This window comes from Furipterus horrens, unplaced genomic scaffold, assembly GCF_987537825.1.
Source record: "Furipterus horrens unplaced genomic scaffold, mFurHor1.1.pri manual_scaffold_7, whole genome shotgun sequence".
Lineage (NCBI taxonomy): Eukaryota > Metazoa > Chordata > Mammalia > Chiroptera > Furipteridae > Furipterus > Furipterus horrens.
Window position 1 is genome coordinate 66,635,100 of NW_028327177.1, and position 18,295 is coordinate 66,653,394.

Consider the following 18,295-nt stretch of genomic DNA (forward strand, 5'->3'; position numbering starts at 1 on the left):
TTGATGTAGGCACTAAAAGCAAGATTTTTTTCTTAAGAAACAAGACTGTGACAAATTTGAGCCAAAATGCTCTTTTTAGGTGCTCTCAAACAATAAATGAACTCATCAGCTTCCAAAATATATTTTATGCCACATATTTTAAAATTGATAGGCGACAACATGGATGGAACTAGAGAGAATTATGCTTAGTGAAATAAGCCAGGCAAAGAAAGAAAAATACCATATGATATCACCTAATACAGGAAACTAAAGAACAACATAAACAAATGAACTAAATAGAACAAGGAACAGAGTAACAGTCAATAGGGGGGAGGGGGGAGGGAGAGAAGAGGGATACATAAGGGAAGGGTTTAATCAAGGAACGTATATAAATGACTCATGGACATGGACAACGGGGAGGGATATGATTGTAGGAGAAGAGGTGGGCTGAGTAGGGGGGAGCAAAGGGAAAAATCGGACAACTGTAATTGAAAAACCAAAAATTAAAAAAAAAAATCACTCATGCTTGAAAGAGCTATGAAAAATAGCCACAATCAATTTAATTTTCAAACTCAATACTACAAAGTGAAGTTCTGAAATAAATTTGATGTTTTAATCTTCAAGGCTGAAATAGAAGCTAAAAAATACCCACATTAGATAAAAGTTTACATTTCTATAATTATGCACAATTATCTAGGCTATTGGATAAAAAAAAATCTTGCTTGAAGCATGTCAATATTTTTAAAAGCTTATAATTAGAAAAAAAACTAGATTTTATTTTTCATAAGTATAATTTTAGTATTAAGAGGAAGTACTATTTATAACAGAATTGCAAAGCAAATCTGGTAGTTTCTGGCACTGCATTTTGGGCTGAACTAAATACACAGCACTTATGAAGTACTTAACAATATTTGCTGAATGAGTGAAACTCTTGGAGAGCAACTTGTTTTCTTGAAGTTGGCTACGCAATAACTTTCAGTTGCAGCTCTAGAGCTGCAGGCCAGCCACATGTGGCTACTGAATACCTGAAATGTGACTAGTCCAAATGGAGATGTGTTTGACTGTAAAGAGACTGTAGGCCATCCTTACCATTTGATTTGATTTTTTTTCTGTATAGACTTCCTCAGCTTTTAAGGGGGAGAATCATCAAGAGTTAAGCATGAATCCACGTAACATATAAAAGTGAGGAAGAAGATCATTTAGATACCCTCCAAAATGTCCAGAAATTCCTGATCTAAGATAATCTTATATAAGGGAGATTAAAGGTAATAGTATCTGGCACATAACAGGTATTCAACTGTGTTAAATTAATGAATAAACACAACTGATCTCATATATGTTGTCTCTTCCTCTATGATGTCTACAAAGATTTTATATACCACTGCCTTAAATTTGCCTACGCGCTTGCATTTTCACACACGCCACCTCGATGAACACGCATTCCTTCATAAGGAAGGTAGGTCAATGCAAGGAAATGTACCACCAGTGTTTTATAATTTTGAAAATCACTCTAAAAAGAAGTCAGGTTCATGCAGATTTCTTAACACAACATCACTTAAGATAATTTAATAGTAAAGACTCTCTTCATAAATTTTCTCAATAATTTTTCTCTTGGAGGTCTTTCCATACTGTTGTAAATCTGCAGGATGAAGTGGCATAAACATATAAACTTTACCTCAAAAAAATACAAAAGAACTATTTCAAATGATAAGTGAATTTAGCAAAGTTGCTGGATACATAAAATACAAGCCTGATATATATATATAAACTAGAAAAGAACAAATAGAAAGAGAAAAAGGTATCAAGAACATCAAACAACATTCATATCTAGACATAAATCTAACCAAAGGATGTAAGACCTATGCCCTGAAAACTACATAGCATCATTTAAAAAGCACATGAGTTAAGTAAACAAGCTAAGTTCACAGATTCAAACTCAGTTTTGTAAAGATGTCAGTTCTCCCCCGATTAGTCTGCATTCAGTATAATCCCAATGCAAAGGGTCAAGAGCAGCCAAGGCAATCCTGAAGAACAAAGCTAGAGTTTGTAGGCTGCCAGATATCAACACCTATCAAAAAGTTTTAATGATTAAGACTGTGGAATTGGTGTAGGAGGGAAAAATGGAACCCAGAAACAGATCCATATATTTATGGTCATCTGATTTATATCATAGGCAACAGTGCAAATGCAGAGGAGAAAAGAGTGGTCTTCTCAATAAAAACCTAAACACTTGTGTGAAAATGTGCCTTGATCCTTACCCTACAGTATGGAAGAAAAATTAATTCCTGATGGTTAACAAATCTAAATATGAAAGGAACAACAAAGAAGCTTTTAGAAGAAAACAGAACATTTTTTTTTAGTGGGAGTAGGCAGATGTTAAAAAGTGCTGACCGTATAAGAAAAAGTTAACAAATTGGACTATTAAGAATCTTTATCTATCAAATGCATCATTAAGGGAGTGAAAATGCAAACCACAGAATGAAAGATGATAGTCATGATACATGTTCTGAAAGAAGACTTATTCCCAAAATGTATAAACTACAAATTAAAGTGGAAAATGCTTGCTCAGAGGAAAATGAACAAAGATCTTGAACAGACTCTTCACAAAAGAGAATAGCCAAATAGCCAAAAATGTCTTCAATTTATTTAGTTATTAAGAAATGCAAATTAAGACCATGATGCAGTATTACTCTACCCACCAGGAGAGCCAAAATGAAAAAGATGGGAAAATACAATATGTTGGGAAGGTATGGAGTAAGTGGAACTCTCATATACTGCTTACAAGAATATAAAATTAGTACAATCACTGTGGTACATTGACTGTATCTTCTAAAGCTGGGTATATGATTCAGCAATTTTATTCCTAGGCAAGTATCAACAGAAATGTGTCCATGTGTTTACTAAGTGACAAAGTCATAATGGTATTGTTTGTAAGAGCCCCAAACTGGAAATTATCCAAGTGTTTATCAACAGGAAAATGGGTAAATATTCACATAAAGAAATAGTATCGGTAATAAAAATGAGCTACCTACAATTACATGCAAGGTCAATGCTGAAGAAAAGAGACCATACTCCATGATTCCACTTATGTAGAATAAAAAGATAAGCAAAATTAATGTAGGTTATCAGGAAAGCAGGTACTGACTAAAGGAGAACACCGTGGTGGTTATGGATGCTAGTTATGTAGTTTCTTGATGTGTGTGCTAGTTTCATAAATATGTCTGGTTTGTGACAACTCATTCAAGTAAAAGAAACGTTTACTACAATGACACAATTTAGAGTGTAAAAAACACTTGAATTCTATCTTGAAGAAATTACAAGTACATGCTAACATTAATCAATTTAATACAGGTATAGAATACAGGTGAGTCAGTCTTTCATTTTCTACTGGTGTGCAGCAAAAGTCAATACTCACAGTAAATTTAGCCCTTTCTTCCATCACTTCATAACCCAAAATAGTAGGTGTAGAAGGCCTATCTTCCAAATTCACTGTTTCCGGATTTTGTTCTTCACTTTGTCTTGGTCTAGTAGAATACTCAATGGAAGAATCTGCATTTGTAAATTTAGTCCTAATGAGGGGACTGCTATCCATTTGATCAGATACACTTGTCTGTTTTAAGTTTCCTATATTTGAGTCTTCTAAGTGGCCTTTGGAAGAGTTTGAGTTTGTTGAGATACTCCCAAAAGAGGAACTTCTCTGGTTTCTGTTGGTTGTAAAGCTGGAAGAAGAGTTACCTATGGGCATAGGAACTGGGACGTACGGGGTTGCCATCTTCTTTGGGGTTTTGCAAAAGTCCTGCACACTGCTGTGTCCAAACACTTAGAGAACAACTGATGTGCAATCCATTATTTTCCTCTTGGGAAATGCTATCTAAAAATGAGAAGAACACATGGAAAGACTGGTCTTTAATCGGCACCATTACCTAAAAGAAAACATAATATTCATATCATTTCTTTTAATTTTGTGACACTCTATTACTTTATCTGGAATGAAAACATGCCACAAACCTTTCTTTAATTGCAAAATATCATCTCTAAGGACTCTCATTTGCAAGGTAAAAAGAGCAGAACTACCCCCCCCACTCTATTTCTGTGATTGGTTTCTTGTAATGTTCATTCCAACCTTCCTGATGTTCTACTTTCTGTTTATAGTCCTGACAGTATTATATATGTTATATACAGCACAGAGAGGAAGGAGGGGACGGCAGGAAAATTATTCACATCACCTTTTGATTTAATTAGTGAAACTTTAACAGTGAACCAGAAGCTTAGATGCTACAAATATCAACTGCATTTGAAAAAAAAAAACACACAAAAAACAAAAACGACAAGTTGTCCAACTTAAATTACTCAAACTCCAATGAACATTAAACTTATCTCCAACAAGATGAAATGATTACACGTTTAAATATTCTTCACGGTTTCCAGATAATCAGTGATTCTGCTATGCCATAAGCTTAGGGTACCTCACAACTCTACAAGTCATACTCAATAACTTCTTGTGTCAACAAGGCTTATTTATCTTACCTCAGAATAATTTTATAATAATACAAAGAAAAAACGGGTTACGACTAAGTTGTTATGTAATAAACTGAGAAATGATAGCAACTTACAGATCAGTGACATGACTACAACGGGTCTGCTTATCAAACTACACCTACGCAACTGCACCGGTGAGAAAAGTAGGAAATGAGCAGCTCGAACTTTGCAAAGATGTTGAAATAAAGAGTTTTACCACAGCACGTGGTTCTGGGCAGCTTTCCCCATCCGAAAAGACTCATGACACTTGATTCACCAGCGCTCTCCGGTTCCATCTTAAGGCCCCCCCAAAACAAACAAACAAGCAAACAAACAAACAAAAACCAACCAGTAAATGGACGTCTGAAGTCTCAGCCTCCCCAAGGCCAGTCGGACCGCCTGGTGCTCCGCCTTGCTGCTACCTGCAGCCGCCAGGATGGGTGAGGACGCACCTCCGAACGACCGCAAAGGGGCGCTACCCAACGTACGGAAACGGTGGCTCAGCGGCAGCGTCTGCGTTTCCCCCCCGGCGCCCAGACCAACCCCGGAAATTCTCGGGCAGGTGCGGGGCCGAGCCGGGGGAACACGCTGGGCGACAGAAGTGGGCGGCGAGAGGAAAGAGAGGACACCAGACGCAGCCCGCCCACACTAGTGTCCCGTCGCTGGCCAAGCAGGCCGCAGAGCTTGGCTCCGGGGAGCGGTAGGGCCGCGCTCCCGGGGTCCCTGTGGCCCTACGACAGTCGCGCCCCCGCCGCCTGGTGCCCTGCGTAGTGTCAGCAGTGGCTTGCAGTGGCCCGGGAACTGTGCGGCGCGAGTCCGCCTGCAGTCAGCCAGCCGCGGGGCGCAGGTGTCACCGCACGAGCGCCCGGGCCAGCGTCCGCTGCCCTGTCCCTACCTCAGCCCACTCCGCCGTCCGGTTCCAGCACGCTTCTCGTGAAGGTTAAATCCTACCCTCTCCCCCGCAGCTCTCCGCTTCCGCCCACACCGCCGAGCGTCCTCACGTGTCCCGCCGCTCTGTCAGCAGCACCTCCTCCCCTTGGCCTGCGTCTGCCCGGCGGCGGACCCTGGCTCCCCCGGACTGGGGTGAGAGGCTGGGCGGGGCGAGCCGCGCTCCTGGAAGTGACGTCACACGAGGGCGGTGCCCCGGGAGGCTTTTGCAGGAGTTGGGCCAGGGCTCACTGGCAACTGGCTTGCACCTAGTTTTGTGGTAAGAATTCTTTCTTTGCCTCAGGTTCATCTGTATAAGTTTTGAGAAACTCAGGCTACGGTACCTAGTTTTTCCGACAGGTGATAAGAAGGCGACAATTCCCAGGAGGAACTAAGGCCAATAGGGGTCAGGGCTCCTGCTTTGCGTCATGGGACTTGCAGTGCTTATCAACTTGGGCTAATTCTAATAGATTATAAATTGTTTTCCACAGTTAGCAGCGCTATAAGGGTTGACAGTCGATTTTAAGAGTGGGAAGAGATAACACTGCACTGCAGCCTATTTGTCCTACACAATTCACAAGTTTTCATGGGCAGAGAATTGAAAGTTTTTTGTATTTGCTTGTTTGTTTTACAGTCGGGAGCAAATGATACAACGTTAGGCTTGTTAGATGGGCACATATGAAAAACTGTAAGGTTTTTGGGAAAATCGTTCTTTGATAATCAAATGCCAAAATTCAGATCACTCTGCATGTCTGTTGTCATTGGAAGTGTGCAACTTGATATAAATTTCATCTCATGATTTTCAAGGCTTTGTAATATTCTGAAGCCTGGAAAAAAATTATAGTTATGTATTTCATAATGAACATAGGAAGATAATCAGGCTTGAGACATGATGAAGGTTTTGGGTTGATAATACTGTTCTTCCAGTGTGAATGAGACATGAAAAGAGAATTCTGTGGAAACAGTTGACTAAAACATGAGGCAGTTTTCAGGATAGACTTGGCAAACTTGGCACTGAGATGGCAGTTGTGTCCCTGAGTTCTCTTAAGTGAATAAGGGTGTAGAGAGAAAGGAAAAGAAAAATGAGCTTTTGAACATATACATCGCTGGTGGACTGGGTTGTAGGGGTAGCAAACATACCTGTGATGAGGAAGACTTTGATAGTCGAAGGAGGTGATCAAAGTAGACAGAGCAATAGGAAAGCCAACTTCATTGCAATGAACCTCTGCAATTCCTAAATCTGGGGTAGAAGTTATAAGGCTTTTATAATGGTATAGAGAAGACACTCTTCAATAAGGCTACTTCAATTAGTGATTTTTCACTCATCATATTACCTAAGGAACATTTTGAAAAGCACGTGTAAAAATCTTACTTGAAATATAACAAAGAGATCAAATTTCTCCACAGAATCACACTAATAATCTTAGAACTCAAACAGACTATAATAATCTTGAGGCTAAGCTCCCTTTTAGAGCTAAGACTGCCAAAGAAAACAGGCTAGAAGATCTGCTTATAATCACAAGGCCAATGCATTCTTGACTCCCAAACTAGTAAGCTTCTCATCACACCAAACAAGACAGCCTTTCCTGAGCACTTCTGCACTGTTGTGTCCTAAATGTAGCTCAGCCTTTCAGTAGTATCTTGCCTCTGGTACATTCACAATTAACATTTGATACCTGGGAAGTGCTCATGGATTTCATACATGAGGAGGGCCTGCATTTGACCTTTAAGGATTGGTAGGAATTGGATAAATAAAGACGGAAGTCAGTGTAGACTGGACAAAGTCAAAGACTTGAGAGAGGACATAGGAAAGTGTGGGGTGTTGTGGGACCATGAGGAGACCAACCTGATTAGATTGAAAGGTGTTCCAAGTATAACTGGGAATAGAGAGATGAGCTCCTACTTTTTCCTGAAGTCTATCTCAAATATAGTCTCATGGAAGTAAGTGAGCCCTCCTCTGTGATCATATTGTATTTGGTTCATGAGTGGAGACAAGCATCACAGTATATCGTGAGTACTATGTATGCGTGCAGCCTGAGGGCCAGGATCGCCTATTAGACATCATGTACCGACAGTACTTTTTATGGCACTTGGACAAGGCAGGTGCTTCATGTATAGTCCCATAATTACTATTTGTTTTACACCTGGCCCTCTACTTACTTCAATTTCTGATAAGATTTGCATAGATATTTGCATTTCAACTCCTAGTTTAGAGAATAAAATCCAGATTCTTTGAGTAGGCATATGTGTCCCTTCATAAACTTTTATCTACTTTTATGGCCTATTTCCTCCAGCTTAATTAATTAGTCAATTAACCAGCTATTTATTACCTGTCACATGCAATGAATTTCAAAGTCCAGCCATATCAATTCTTTCCCATTCTGAGCCCTTCATTTTTTTCTCTGGCTAACATTTGTTGTTGCTTTTGCCTGGAATTCTCCTACTTCTCCCTTCACATTTCTGAGGCTCAACTCTAGGTGACCTTCTCTCCAAAAGCTTGTCTGAATCCCCTCCACCAAGTCCTCACAGTCCCCTCTGCAGTCTTCTGCTGTGGCCTTGCTTATCCCTGTGTGTCTGCCTTCCTCACTAGACCATGTGCTTCTTGAGGCAGAGACAGTGTCTTTTTTTCCTTTTCCACTGGCTGGCAGAACCTCTGGTATATGGTGGGGCTAAAATGAGTGAATAAATGAATGGAAATGGGTGATTAAAGTTTTTTTTTTAATTGAATCAGCTTTGTGGTTTAATATGAACACACATACATTCTCTGTGGAATTTGGTTTCAAAGAAATATTAAGTGGAAGCTCATTCTATGAAATAAATAAAGTAGTTAAAGAGAAAGGATTCTTTCATTTACTCAGAGTGATGTGTAAACCACTGGACTAGATAGATGATTTCTAAGGTCCACTTCAGACCTAATGTTTTGTGAGTATATCATTTGAAACGTGAAGTAGGTAATAGAACAAATATCACAGCCTGGTTAGCAAATGGTAAGATCAATAAAAGGCATTAGGCAGAGAAAAAATAAAATGCAAGCAAGCAAAAGAGAAAAAAAGCTAAACTCCTGAAATTAAACAGACCAATGAATCTGGTACTATTGTGCATTTAAGTCTTGTCTTAATTAAGTTTCCAATATGCTCCAATACCTGGTGTAAACATGGAGAAGAGATTCTGTTTTCTGAGGTTCAAGTGCCAAGTTTCAATATTTACATTTTGTAAGAGATCCTTCCAAAAATTTTTTTCAAGGAAAAAAATACAGCCTTGGAAGGTGTAACAAGTCTTCATTCCATCAAAACTAGGATTCCTACTCATCTAGGTGAGCTTGATAGCTCTCAGGGAAGACTGAAATCATCTGCGTTACTTTTGGTCTTTTGTTTGGATTACTTTTGACTTCTTTTCATCTATAATATGCAACAATAATAATCCTGTCTCATTGGGTTATTGTGAAATACTAATCATGCTTGTTAAGTCCTTAGTACAGTGCCTGGAAATATGAACAATAGCTTTTACTATTATCTGTTAAGTCAAGTAAGTAGTTCAACTACTTTAAAAAGATAGACAGTGCTTAATAATATGTATGTAGATATTTGTTTAATGAATGATTGGTAGTTAACTATAAGCAAAAAACAGCACTACTGATTTTATGTGCATTTTTAAAATTCTAACAATAATCCCATGAGACAAGTGCTATAATTATAATTCATACTTTACAGTTGAGTCTCTGAGAGGCTGGTTAGGTTGTCCTTCCCTTATGGAAAGTTATTTTCTGAGAGGTTATCTTGGTCAGCAAGGTTGGGGCTCAAGCCCAGTTCTGTCTGTGTAGGACATGGTCATATTTCTACACCATACGTTCTCTGTCACTGCAGTGGTAGAGCCTGGGCCCTCAAAGAGCCTTGTGGCAGAACATAGGTTGAAAATGAAGTCTTTAGTCTTAGTTCAGGAAATCCTGGGTTCCTTACCCTCTTTTAACACTATGTAGCTAGCCCAAATGATTTCATTTCTTTTTCTTTCTATCTGACCATTAACTAGCTTTAATATAATTTATGCATCCTAGTTTGGCTCCTAAAGTAATTTGTCTTGGTAAACTGATGTTATCCTGTGCCTGTTTCATCCTCAGCTTCTCTATTATTCTGGTTTGCTCTCTGGTATTGGTTCTGATGTCTTACTTCTTTCACCTTCCTTGTTGAAAAAACTATATGACTGGAAGGATTGGGAAGGAGTTAATCAGGTGAAGTATGTCTCTGGAGGAGAAGTAAGGGGTACAGTTAGGAAGAAGTATATTCAGGCAGAAATGGTGTAGACTGCTTAGTAACGAGAGGTAAGATTAACTTATGTGCTATCAAATAGCCTCCATTTGTGAGAAACCAGACCTTCATACTCATTCAACAAATATTTGTTGAGTGCCTACCGGATGTGCCAGTTACTGTTCTAAACCTACAGGAATTAATCACCAAAAACATATGCAAACCCACCCTTCTCATGACATTCACATGGTGAAAATTTATGCAGGGACAGATAATGAACCTAAGCATAAATTTTAAGAATTGAGTGAGATTCATATTCTTTGAAGACTGTACATGAGTAATGAGATCAGAATGGCTGGGGGAGTGCAACAGTCATACTTTGGGGCACCAGATCAGATCTCTCTGAGAATGTCCTGAGTACTGAGGTTCAAATGTCTAGAAGAAAACAGCTTTGCAAAAACCAGGGGGCAGAGCATTCCAGGACAGCAACTTCACATGTTCTGTAGGAGGAAAAAGGAAACTAGTTAGCAAAGCAGTCCCTTTTCCTTCTTCTGAGAGCTCCAATTCCAGGAAATCAGATGCTACACTGTTTCTCTAATCACATGTGGGATCCATGTCTCTGGGACTTTGGATTTTAACATTAATACCTAAATCTTGCTCATTTTAAGCTTGCATTTTATATTAAGGAGTTCTAGTTTCTTGTAGATTTTCCTTTTCCTATAATTCTTAGAGTCCCCAAGGGTCATCTCTGCCCCAGGGATTTTGTTCTAGTTATTGCTCCCTGTCACTGTTGCTGGGTGAATTGTGGTCACTGCTTTTGCCGCTGGCTAATCGTGCTGTCTTGCCAGCTCCACCGCCAGCCTTTCCACTCACAAAGATTAGATATTCACTGTTTCTTGAGTCAAATTCTCACACCAGGGATACAAGCTAGAAATTTTCAAGGGTGCCACCTCCCTCTATTGAGCTGAGCTGAAGATCCACAGTATTGCAGCCTGCTGCCCATGGAAATGGAGGGCTTGATTTCACTTTTGCTTGAATTCTGATGTACAGTATTCCCTCACTTATTGTGGGTATTACATTCTAGACACCCCGCCCCCGCCCCCGGCGATAGGTGAAAATCTGTGAAGTAGGAACCTTACATTTATTTTAGTATTTATATATATATTAAGGCTTTATAACCCCTTCCCACAACTTACAAACTGTTCCCAGTCCCTTATTACCCTTTCCCACTGCTTTATTAACCTTTTCCACACTTTTGTAAACACTACTTATGTTCTTAAACATATTCTACACTCTTAAACTTACATAACTTTAACAACATACGTATACAATACCACAAAATCCCGCGATATAGTGAAAAATCTGTGATGAATAAATATCATATTTTTTAAAATCCCGCAATACAGTGAGGCCACGATTAGTGAACCGCAATATAGAGAGGGACTACTGTATTGCTGAGTTCACCAGTCCTCTTTTAACCCTGGAGCACCATGCTGTGTGGGTGGCTGAGTTGGCATAAACTCTCCAGATGGCTCTGCTGTGGACCTTATTAGTTGCCAACTTTCTGAACCTCTTTCTGTGTGTCAGGAATTCCTGCCCTATGAGTCTTGGTGAGAGGTCAGAGCACACTCACTTCCCACTATAAGATTCCAGATTGCCATATATTTGCTTTGTCAGCCTCCCTGCCATCAGGGTCTAGATACATGCCCAAGCGTTGCTACCCATGTAAATCCTTCACTGTGCCTGCCATGTTGGTGGTCCCAGGTATAGACTCTAATGCCCAGTGTAGTTGTATCTCATAAGACTGGTTTTATGGTTTGTTTTTAAGGCCTTGTTCCTGACTGCAGTATCCCCAAGCTTCCCAGAGGTTCTGTGAGCTAGTTAAGATCTTTAAACATATTTTTGTTCTTAAATTGGACAGAGTCCCTTTTGATTGCTTTCCACATAGGCAACTGAAGTGAAGGTCAGTAGAAAGACCTTGGCTTGTGGGAAATATTCTCTTCTCCTCAATTGGGCATGACAAGGAGGCTCAGAATCCTGATTGTCTTTGGCAGTCACTTTGCAACTGCAAGGGAATCACTTTGAGATGCATCCTGCATAAGGATGGTAGAAGGAAGAGGGGTAAAGCATCTTGATGATATAACTAGGCCTAGAGTCTGCTCTACATCTAGACTTGAAATTATCTGAGATGACTTACGTATTGATAAACAAGCTTCAGTTGGAGTTGTCTGTTGTTACTACCTTTACTACAGTAAATACAAATAATAATGTCTAGCCTTTATGAGAACTTAAAACATTGCAAGTACTTTTCATTAATTCATTCAACAAATTTTCGTTGAGTATCTACATACATTAACTCATTTAATTGCCATAACAACCCTAATGTCACAACAACATAATGTTATGTATGTGGCTGGATGTGTAGACTTATACACAGACATAGACATATATAGACAGAGATATATATATATTTGTGTAGAGATATAGACAAAGCATGAATATGGGTATAGAAAGAAGTATAAGTATGGCTGTGTATAGGTATGGATTTACATAGAGATAAAGATGTACAACTAGATAATAAATGAGATTTATCACCTATGGTAGCTGAGTCCCAAAGCAGAAGATACAAGTTGCTAAGTATTCTGTATGCTAAGGGTACGGTGCACACGTAATTTGAGGCAGCAGTCTTTTCTAAAATTCTTATTGAGGTCAGAAATTGGACAATCACCAACATCACCCAAGTAACAGCAAAAAGGCCTGAAGAGAGAGAGGAAGGCATGTCCTTTTGGTGAATGCAGTGTTTGTGAAGAGAGGCTATTTCTTTCTCATTACAGCAGCTAACAGTTTAACCAATGGTTTCTCCACCTCATTATCATGATGGCCAGCTCCTCAGCCTGGGATGTCCCCTGCACCACGCTTCTCTCATTCAGCTCATTCCACATTTTAATACCAGATTCTGAGTTAGTTAGTCTGGGTTGGGGGTAAAAATAATAGAAAATATGGCTCAGATTTGCTGAAACATTAATAAGAATATGCATTGGCACAGTTATCTGAAAATCCAGAAGGAGTGTAATGGGGGACTCTGCCCCCCAGAAATGGGCAAGGGGTTGAGCTGCACATGTGTGTCTTGCCCTGGCAACCAGGGCCAGGGATGCTGGGCTGTGTAAGGGACTCTGGGAAAGATTATTTAATAGCGCATGGAAACACCGCTTCCTCTTTTTAATCTCCCCTCCTTCCCAGTTGCTGAGGGCTTAAGGTCCTGGCCCTGAATCATTAGGGACTATAAGGGGAGGGGAGAAGGCTCAGACCTGTCAATGGCAGCAGGCCTTACACCTGTCTCCAGCACGGGCCTGCCAGTGTCACCAGCATGGGCCTGTGAGTGGCTGTAGGAAGAGGACAGTGCGAGTAGAAGTCCTGGATGCACAGACTCCAAAAGATGCCTGAAACTAGGCACTGACTGGAGACCAGCTAAGCCACTAACATTTACGATACTTTTGGTGGGAAAAGAGGTTCCTGGCGCAACCTTAAACTGATCTGGCAGAGGGTGACAGGGTGACTTTTCTTTGGGTGTCTTAGAGGAAACAGACTTTGGAAATTGTTAAGTAAAAGATCCCTTTCCTTTCCACTGGATTCTGTCTTCGGAGTTTTGCCTAGTAGGTGGCTAATGGTAGCCCCCCCACTCCCCCAATGGTTGGGTTTGGTAACAGGAGGACAAGTTTTAGGTTCGAGTGACCTGATATATTAATGGTTCTCTTCCTTTTCTGTGGTACTATGCTAATTAGGTGGATGATATAGAACAACCTCCAGGACTAATCAGTTATATATGTTTCCTTATTTATTTCTGTGGGAAAAACAATTTCTGTGTCAGTATTATAAGCAAGAGTCCTGAGATTCATCCTGATTGGACTGTGTAAGTCACATGCCCAACAATCCTCCAGTGACTATGGCCAGGGGAATGCAACATGTTTGCTGGCTCAAGTCAGCCAAGGTCTGCCCCTGAGGTAGGAGATTTTGAATCAGCTTGACCCAAAGTACATGGGTTGCATGGGGGTGGGGTATATAGCTCAATATGAATTTGGATGCTGTTAGGAAGGGAAAATGGAACATGGGTGCTGAAGAACAATCAAATGTTATCTATAAGGAGTTAATGACATGGTGAGAGGTGATCAATGATGGGGATATATACAAATCCTAGGTAGCAGGGAGAAGAACTTGGATGCTGTCTCAATGAACAGATAAAAGTGGACAGCTTTTAGAGAAAGGTTGGAGAGGTTTTGAAGAATACTTTGTCTAGAGGATCAGCTTATACTTCCATTGAGATCTGTCTTCATCTGAAGAAAGTCAGGTTAGGTGGTTTCTAGAACAGAATGAGGAAATGTAGTTCCCTCTCCAGCGACCCATAGGGAATGGCACTGGCTTCACTGTGGCTGCTTAGTGATGATGAGCATCTGCCTCTGGAGAGCAGTCCATCTGGAGAAATGGTCAAGTTGACTCCCAACCCCAGTTTTCCCTTCCCTAGAAGTGAAGAGATGCATTCCATGGAACAAAAGAAAGTAGCAGACCACTTAGGCTTATATCCAATAGCTGGTTGAATATTTCTATTTGAACATCCCAACAGCACTTTAAAGGCATCATTTCCCCTCTCTAGTTTGGTTGGTGATGGTATTCCTACCTACCAGATCACCCAAAGCAGAAAACTTTTAATTGTCCCAGAGTTTCTCTTCTGCATTACTTATGCCCTGTCAGAAGGAGTCTCTGTCAATTGTTTTATAATATGTTTCAAAATTTTTCTTTCCCATCACTAAAAACACCTTCCTTTGGGTGTCCACATATACTGCCTTGCACAGGTACAGTTAGCACCAGATCAGTCTCCTTACCACTGGACGTTCATTTTCCACTTCTGCTACTAGAGTAGCATTCTGCAACACAAATCTACATGTATTATAATAACTTGCTCTAAATCTTTTATTCTTGCTCAGTCACTTATGAGAGAAAAAATGGAAAACACTTTAGCTCAGCAGCCAGCACCTAAGGACCCTTATGATCTGGCCTGTTGCCTGTCACCCTAACCTCATCATTCCTAAATAAGAAATGCCTCCTTTCTTCTTTTTTTTTAAATATTTTTTATTGATTATACTGTTACAGTTGTCCCAATTTCTTTTCCCTCTTCTCCCCTCTACCCAGTGGTCCCCTCCATCCACTTGTCCCCACCTTTTAGTCCATGTCCATTGGTTGTTCATATAGTTCTTCTCAACCTCTTCCTGTCTACTCCATTCCCTCCTACTATGCATCTTAATTCCTGTACCAACTCCCTCCCTTTTCCCCATCCTCCTCCCTGCTGACCTCCCCCCAATATGTTCCCCATACCTATAGTTCTTTTTCCACTCTCGTTGCCTACTTAGTTTGCCTTTGTTTCGATTCCCTAGCTTCTGTTGTTGGTTGTTGTCATGCAGTTTTCATTTTAATGTTCATAGTTTTGATCCTCCCTTTTCTGAACCAGTCCCTTTAACATCTCATATAACAGTGGTTTGGATCTAATGAACTCCTTTAGTTTTACTTTGCCCTGGAAGCACTTTCTCTGCCCTTCTATTCTGAATGACAGTTTCACTGGATAGAGTATTCCTGGCTGTAGGTTTTTGATTTTCATTACTTTGAATATTTCTTGCCAGTCCCTTCTTGCCCGCAGGGTCTCCTTTGAGAAATCAGCTGATAGTCTAATTGGGACCCCTTTGTATATAATTTTTTTCTTCTCTCTTGCTGCTTTTAAGATTCTCTCTTTATCTTTAACTTTTGACAATTTGGTTATAATGCGTCTTGGAGTGGTTCTCCTTGGGTCCAGTTTTTCTGGAACTCTCTGTGCTTCCTGGACCTGTAAGCCTATTTCCTTCCCCAAGTTCGGGAAGTTCTGCTTCATTATTTTTTCACATAATTTTTCTATTTCTAGTTCTTCTTCTTCACCTGACAACCCTATAATTCAGATATTCACTCTCTTATAGCTGTCCCAGAGGTTTCTGAGCCTCTCCTCGTGTTCCTTTTTGTTTCCTCTTTCTGCACTGGTTTACTGTTTATTCCTTCCCTATGTTTCGATTCGTTAATTTGATCTCTGGTTTTCATTTTCTCACCACTTGTCTTGTATGTGTTTTCATTCGTTTCAGCGTGACTAGCTTTCATTCTTTCCCTGTCTTGTTCCAAATCTTTTGTTAATTCTGTAAGCCACCTTATGACTATAGCTCTGAACTGAGCCTCAGAAAGATTTCTTATTTGCTCATCGGTTAGTTCCCTCATCTACTGCCTGGTGAGCTGTATCACTGGGATTTCAATCATGTCACTTTTCTGTTTACCTTTGTTTCCTGGGCAGGCTGTAGGGGGCGGCACCCTGTGCACTCATCACTACCCAGTGACGGGTGGTGATTGGCGACCTTTTTCACCACACTGTGGCGCTTTATGTGGGGGCGGGGGTCCAAGATGGATTCCTGCCATTACTCTTTGCTGAGAGACTGGGACCGCCGTCCAAGGCAATGGGGGTCTGCCTTCCCCAGCTTTGGAATCGCGAGCTGCCGGGTCTCGACTGCAGGCGGGAGTGCTCCCCTGGCGTTTCTCGCAGTCCTGCCACTATCCCTGCTGCTACCACTGACAGCACAGCCCAACCTTTCCCTCCTGATTCCGATTTCGCCCCTCCTACCCATCCAGACGAGCACCGCTGGTTTATAACTTCATACGTTGGGCTTCCATGTAGTTTTATTTTCTGGAATTTCTGGTTATCTTTTTGTTTTGAGGTAGTTGTAGTCCTTTCTAGTTGTAGAGGGAGACAGAGCATGTCAGTCTAAGCCTCCATTTTGGCTGAAGAAATGCCTCCTTTCTTCTCTACCCTTTGAAAGATACTGTTCATAAAACTCACACTTTAAATACTTCATGTGATTTTTCATAACTTTCCCATGCTTAGTTGGCATTTCTTCCTCTATGCCTGTGTTTATCCATTGTATAGATTTTAACCTTTGTCACACTGTATTAAAATTGTTTACATATTTGTCTCCCCATTCACTTAGTCATCCCACATTTGTTGAGTACCTTGTGTATGTGAAGCATAACTCCAAGTGCTGGCCATTTAAACTAAATACTTCATGCTTACCAACTCTAGTCACCAGTTAAGTAGAGATCGGCATTTAAATCAATGAGAATGAACATGTCCTAGATGTTAGGATGGATCTCTCAACAGGGTACCTGATCAGCATAAAGAAGAGGGAGGTATTTTCCTTGGAGTTGTGCGTTAAGTGTCAGGTTATCTGCTAGTCACTTTACATGTTTCATCATTTATTCTTTTCACGAAAAACAGATATTTATGGAGCACTTACATTTGCCATAGAATGAACCAAGAGACAGAGTGGTAATCAAAATAGAATTAGTTATTGCTCTCATGGCATTTACAGAGAGTTGGAAGGAGACAGAGCAAATAGAAAATTACAATACAGCAGAGTAAGCCCTGTAACTGGGTGACTTAGTGGGTGTTCAAGCAGAGGAGGTGTGCCAACCCAGGCTGCAGGGTGGAATGCCAGTGATGACTTCCTGGAGAAAATGACATCTAAGTTCAGACCTGAAGGATGATTAAAAGTTAGGCAGTTGAAGGAATGGGGATTGAAAATAGGGAGAGGGGAGGTGTTCTGAGCAACACAGTATTTTTTAAGGTCTGGAGGTGAAAAACAGCACAAGAGAGTCAAGTGTATTAGGGGCAAAACATGAATATATGAATATATGCAATTTTCCATACACCCTGTCTTTAAGGTGGAGAGATCATTCTTGCTTGTTAGTCTTAGGCATAAGACCTGGGTTCTGGGAATTCAGGTCTAATTTCAGCAAGCCGCCAATAAATCTGCTGCCCCCAGTAACTGCTGATGCCAACAACTATCTATTCCTTGTGGTTATCCTGTTTAACAAAGATATCTTTTTCTGCTGACAAAATTTTAGCACCTTCCCTGTCCCCAGAGCCTACTTCCCTATCATTAGTTCCATCGGGACTTTGGAAAGTCCCACCAACTCCCCCACCCCTTAACTGCCACCTCCTCTGCTCTGTTCCTGCTTGGTGCTGCAGCCCCCTCGGACTCAGCCTGCCTGCTTGAACATCCTTCAATAAAGGCTTTGAACTGGTCTACCTGACTCCTTCCTTCTTCTGGCCACAAATCTAACAGTTAGGTCTTCTAGTAATGAGCTGATTTTTGTTTTAAATAAGGAAAGCAACTGAGAGGGAGCAGGGACTGCTTTCCTCAGAAAATTTCATGTATACCTTCCCTTCTGAGGAGATGGGAGGAGTCCAGGAGTCTGAACCTGCTGGGTTCTCCGGCTGTCCTACACCATTCTAGAATGGCTACCTTGGCTGTTGGGCTGGAGTGGAAGCCTGGGAACCAGCAATGGTGCATGGTAGGGACAAGGTAGAGTGAAGGGTGGAGCTACCTGACTGTAAGAGAACCGGATGCAGAAAGAACAGGTGCTTGCTAGCTGCTCATAATGGAAATCCTTCAGGGGAAGGAGAGATATGTAAAGGGAATGCTTTCTGTAAAATTCTATGTGATTCTTTGTCACCTCTTTGAGACCCTCATAGTTAAGGTCAACTCTGCCCTTCAAGTTTTCAGGCACAA

The 18,295-nt window shown here is 40.8% G+C and overlaps 1 protein-coding gene across 5 annotated transcripts in view; it reads right to left on the reverse strand.

The window, feature by feature from the left end:
- SNX16 (sorting nexin 16) overlaps positions 1 to 5,603 on the reverse strand; it is a 39,402-nt gene extending 33,799 nt beyond the window's left edge. Inside the window, exons 1-3 of one of the 5 annotated variants that reach the window (XM_090283774.1) lie at positions 5,393 to 5,603; positions 4,847 to 4,972; positions 3,395 to 3,850 (exon numbers count right to left, since the gene is read on the reverse strand). In XM_090283774.1, the coding sequence (XP_090139900.1) occupies positions 3,395 to 3,751 (357 nt within the window). In that variant the 5' untranslated portion in view covers positions 3,752 to 3,850; positions 4,847 to 4,972; positions 5,393 to 5,603. Of the gene's footprint in view, positions 1 to 3,394; positions 3,903 to 4,846; positions 5,002 to 5,392 lie in introns of those variants that run through there. The other 4 variants (XM_090283777.1, XM_090283776.1, XM_090283773.1 and 1 more) reach the window with 4 other exon arrangements.
- Between the last annotated feature and the right edge of the window lie 12,692 nt (positions 5,604 to 18,295).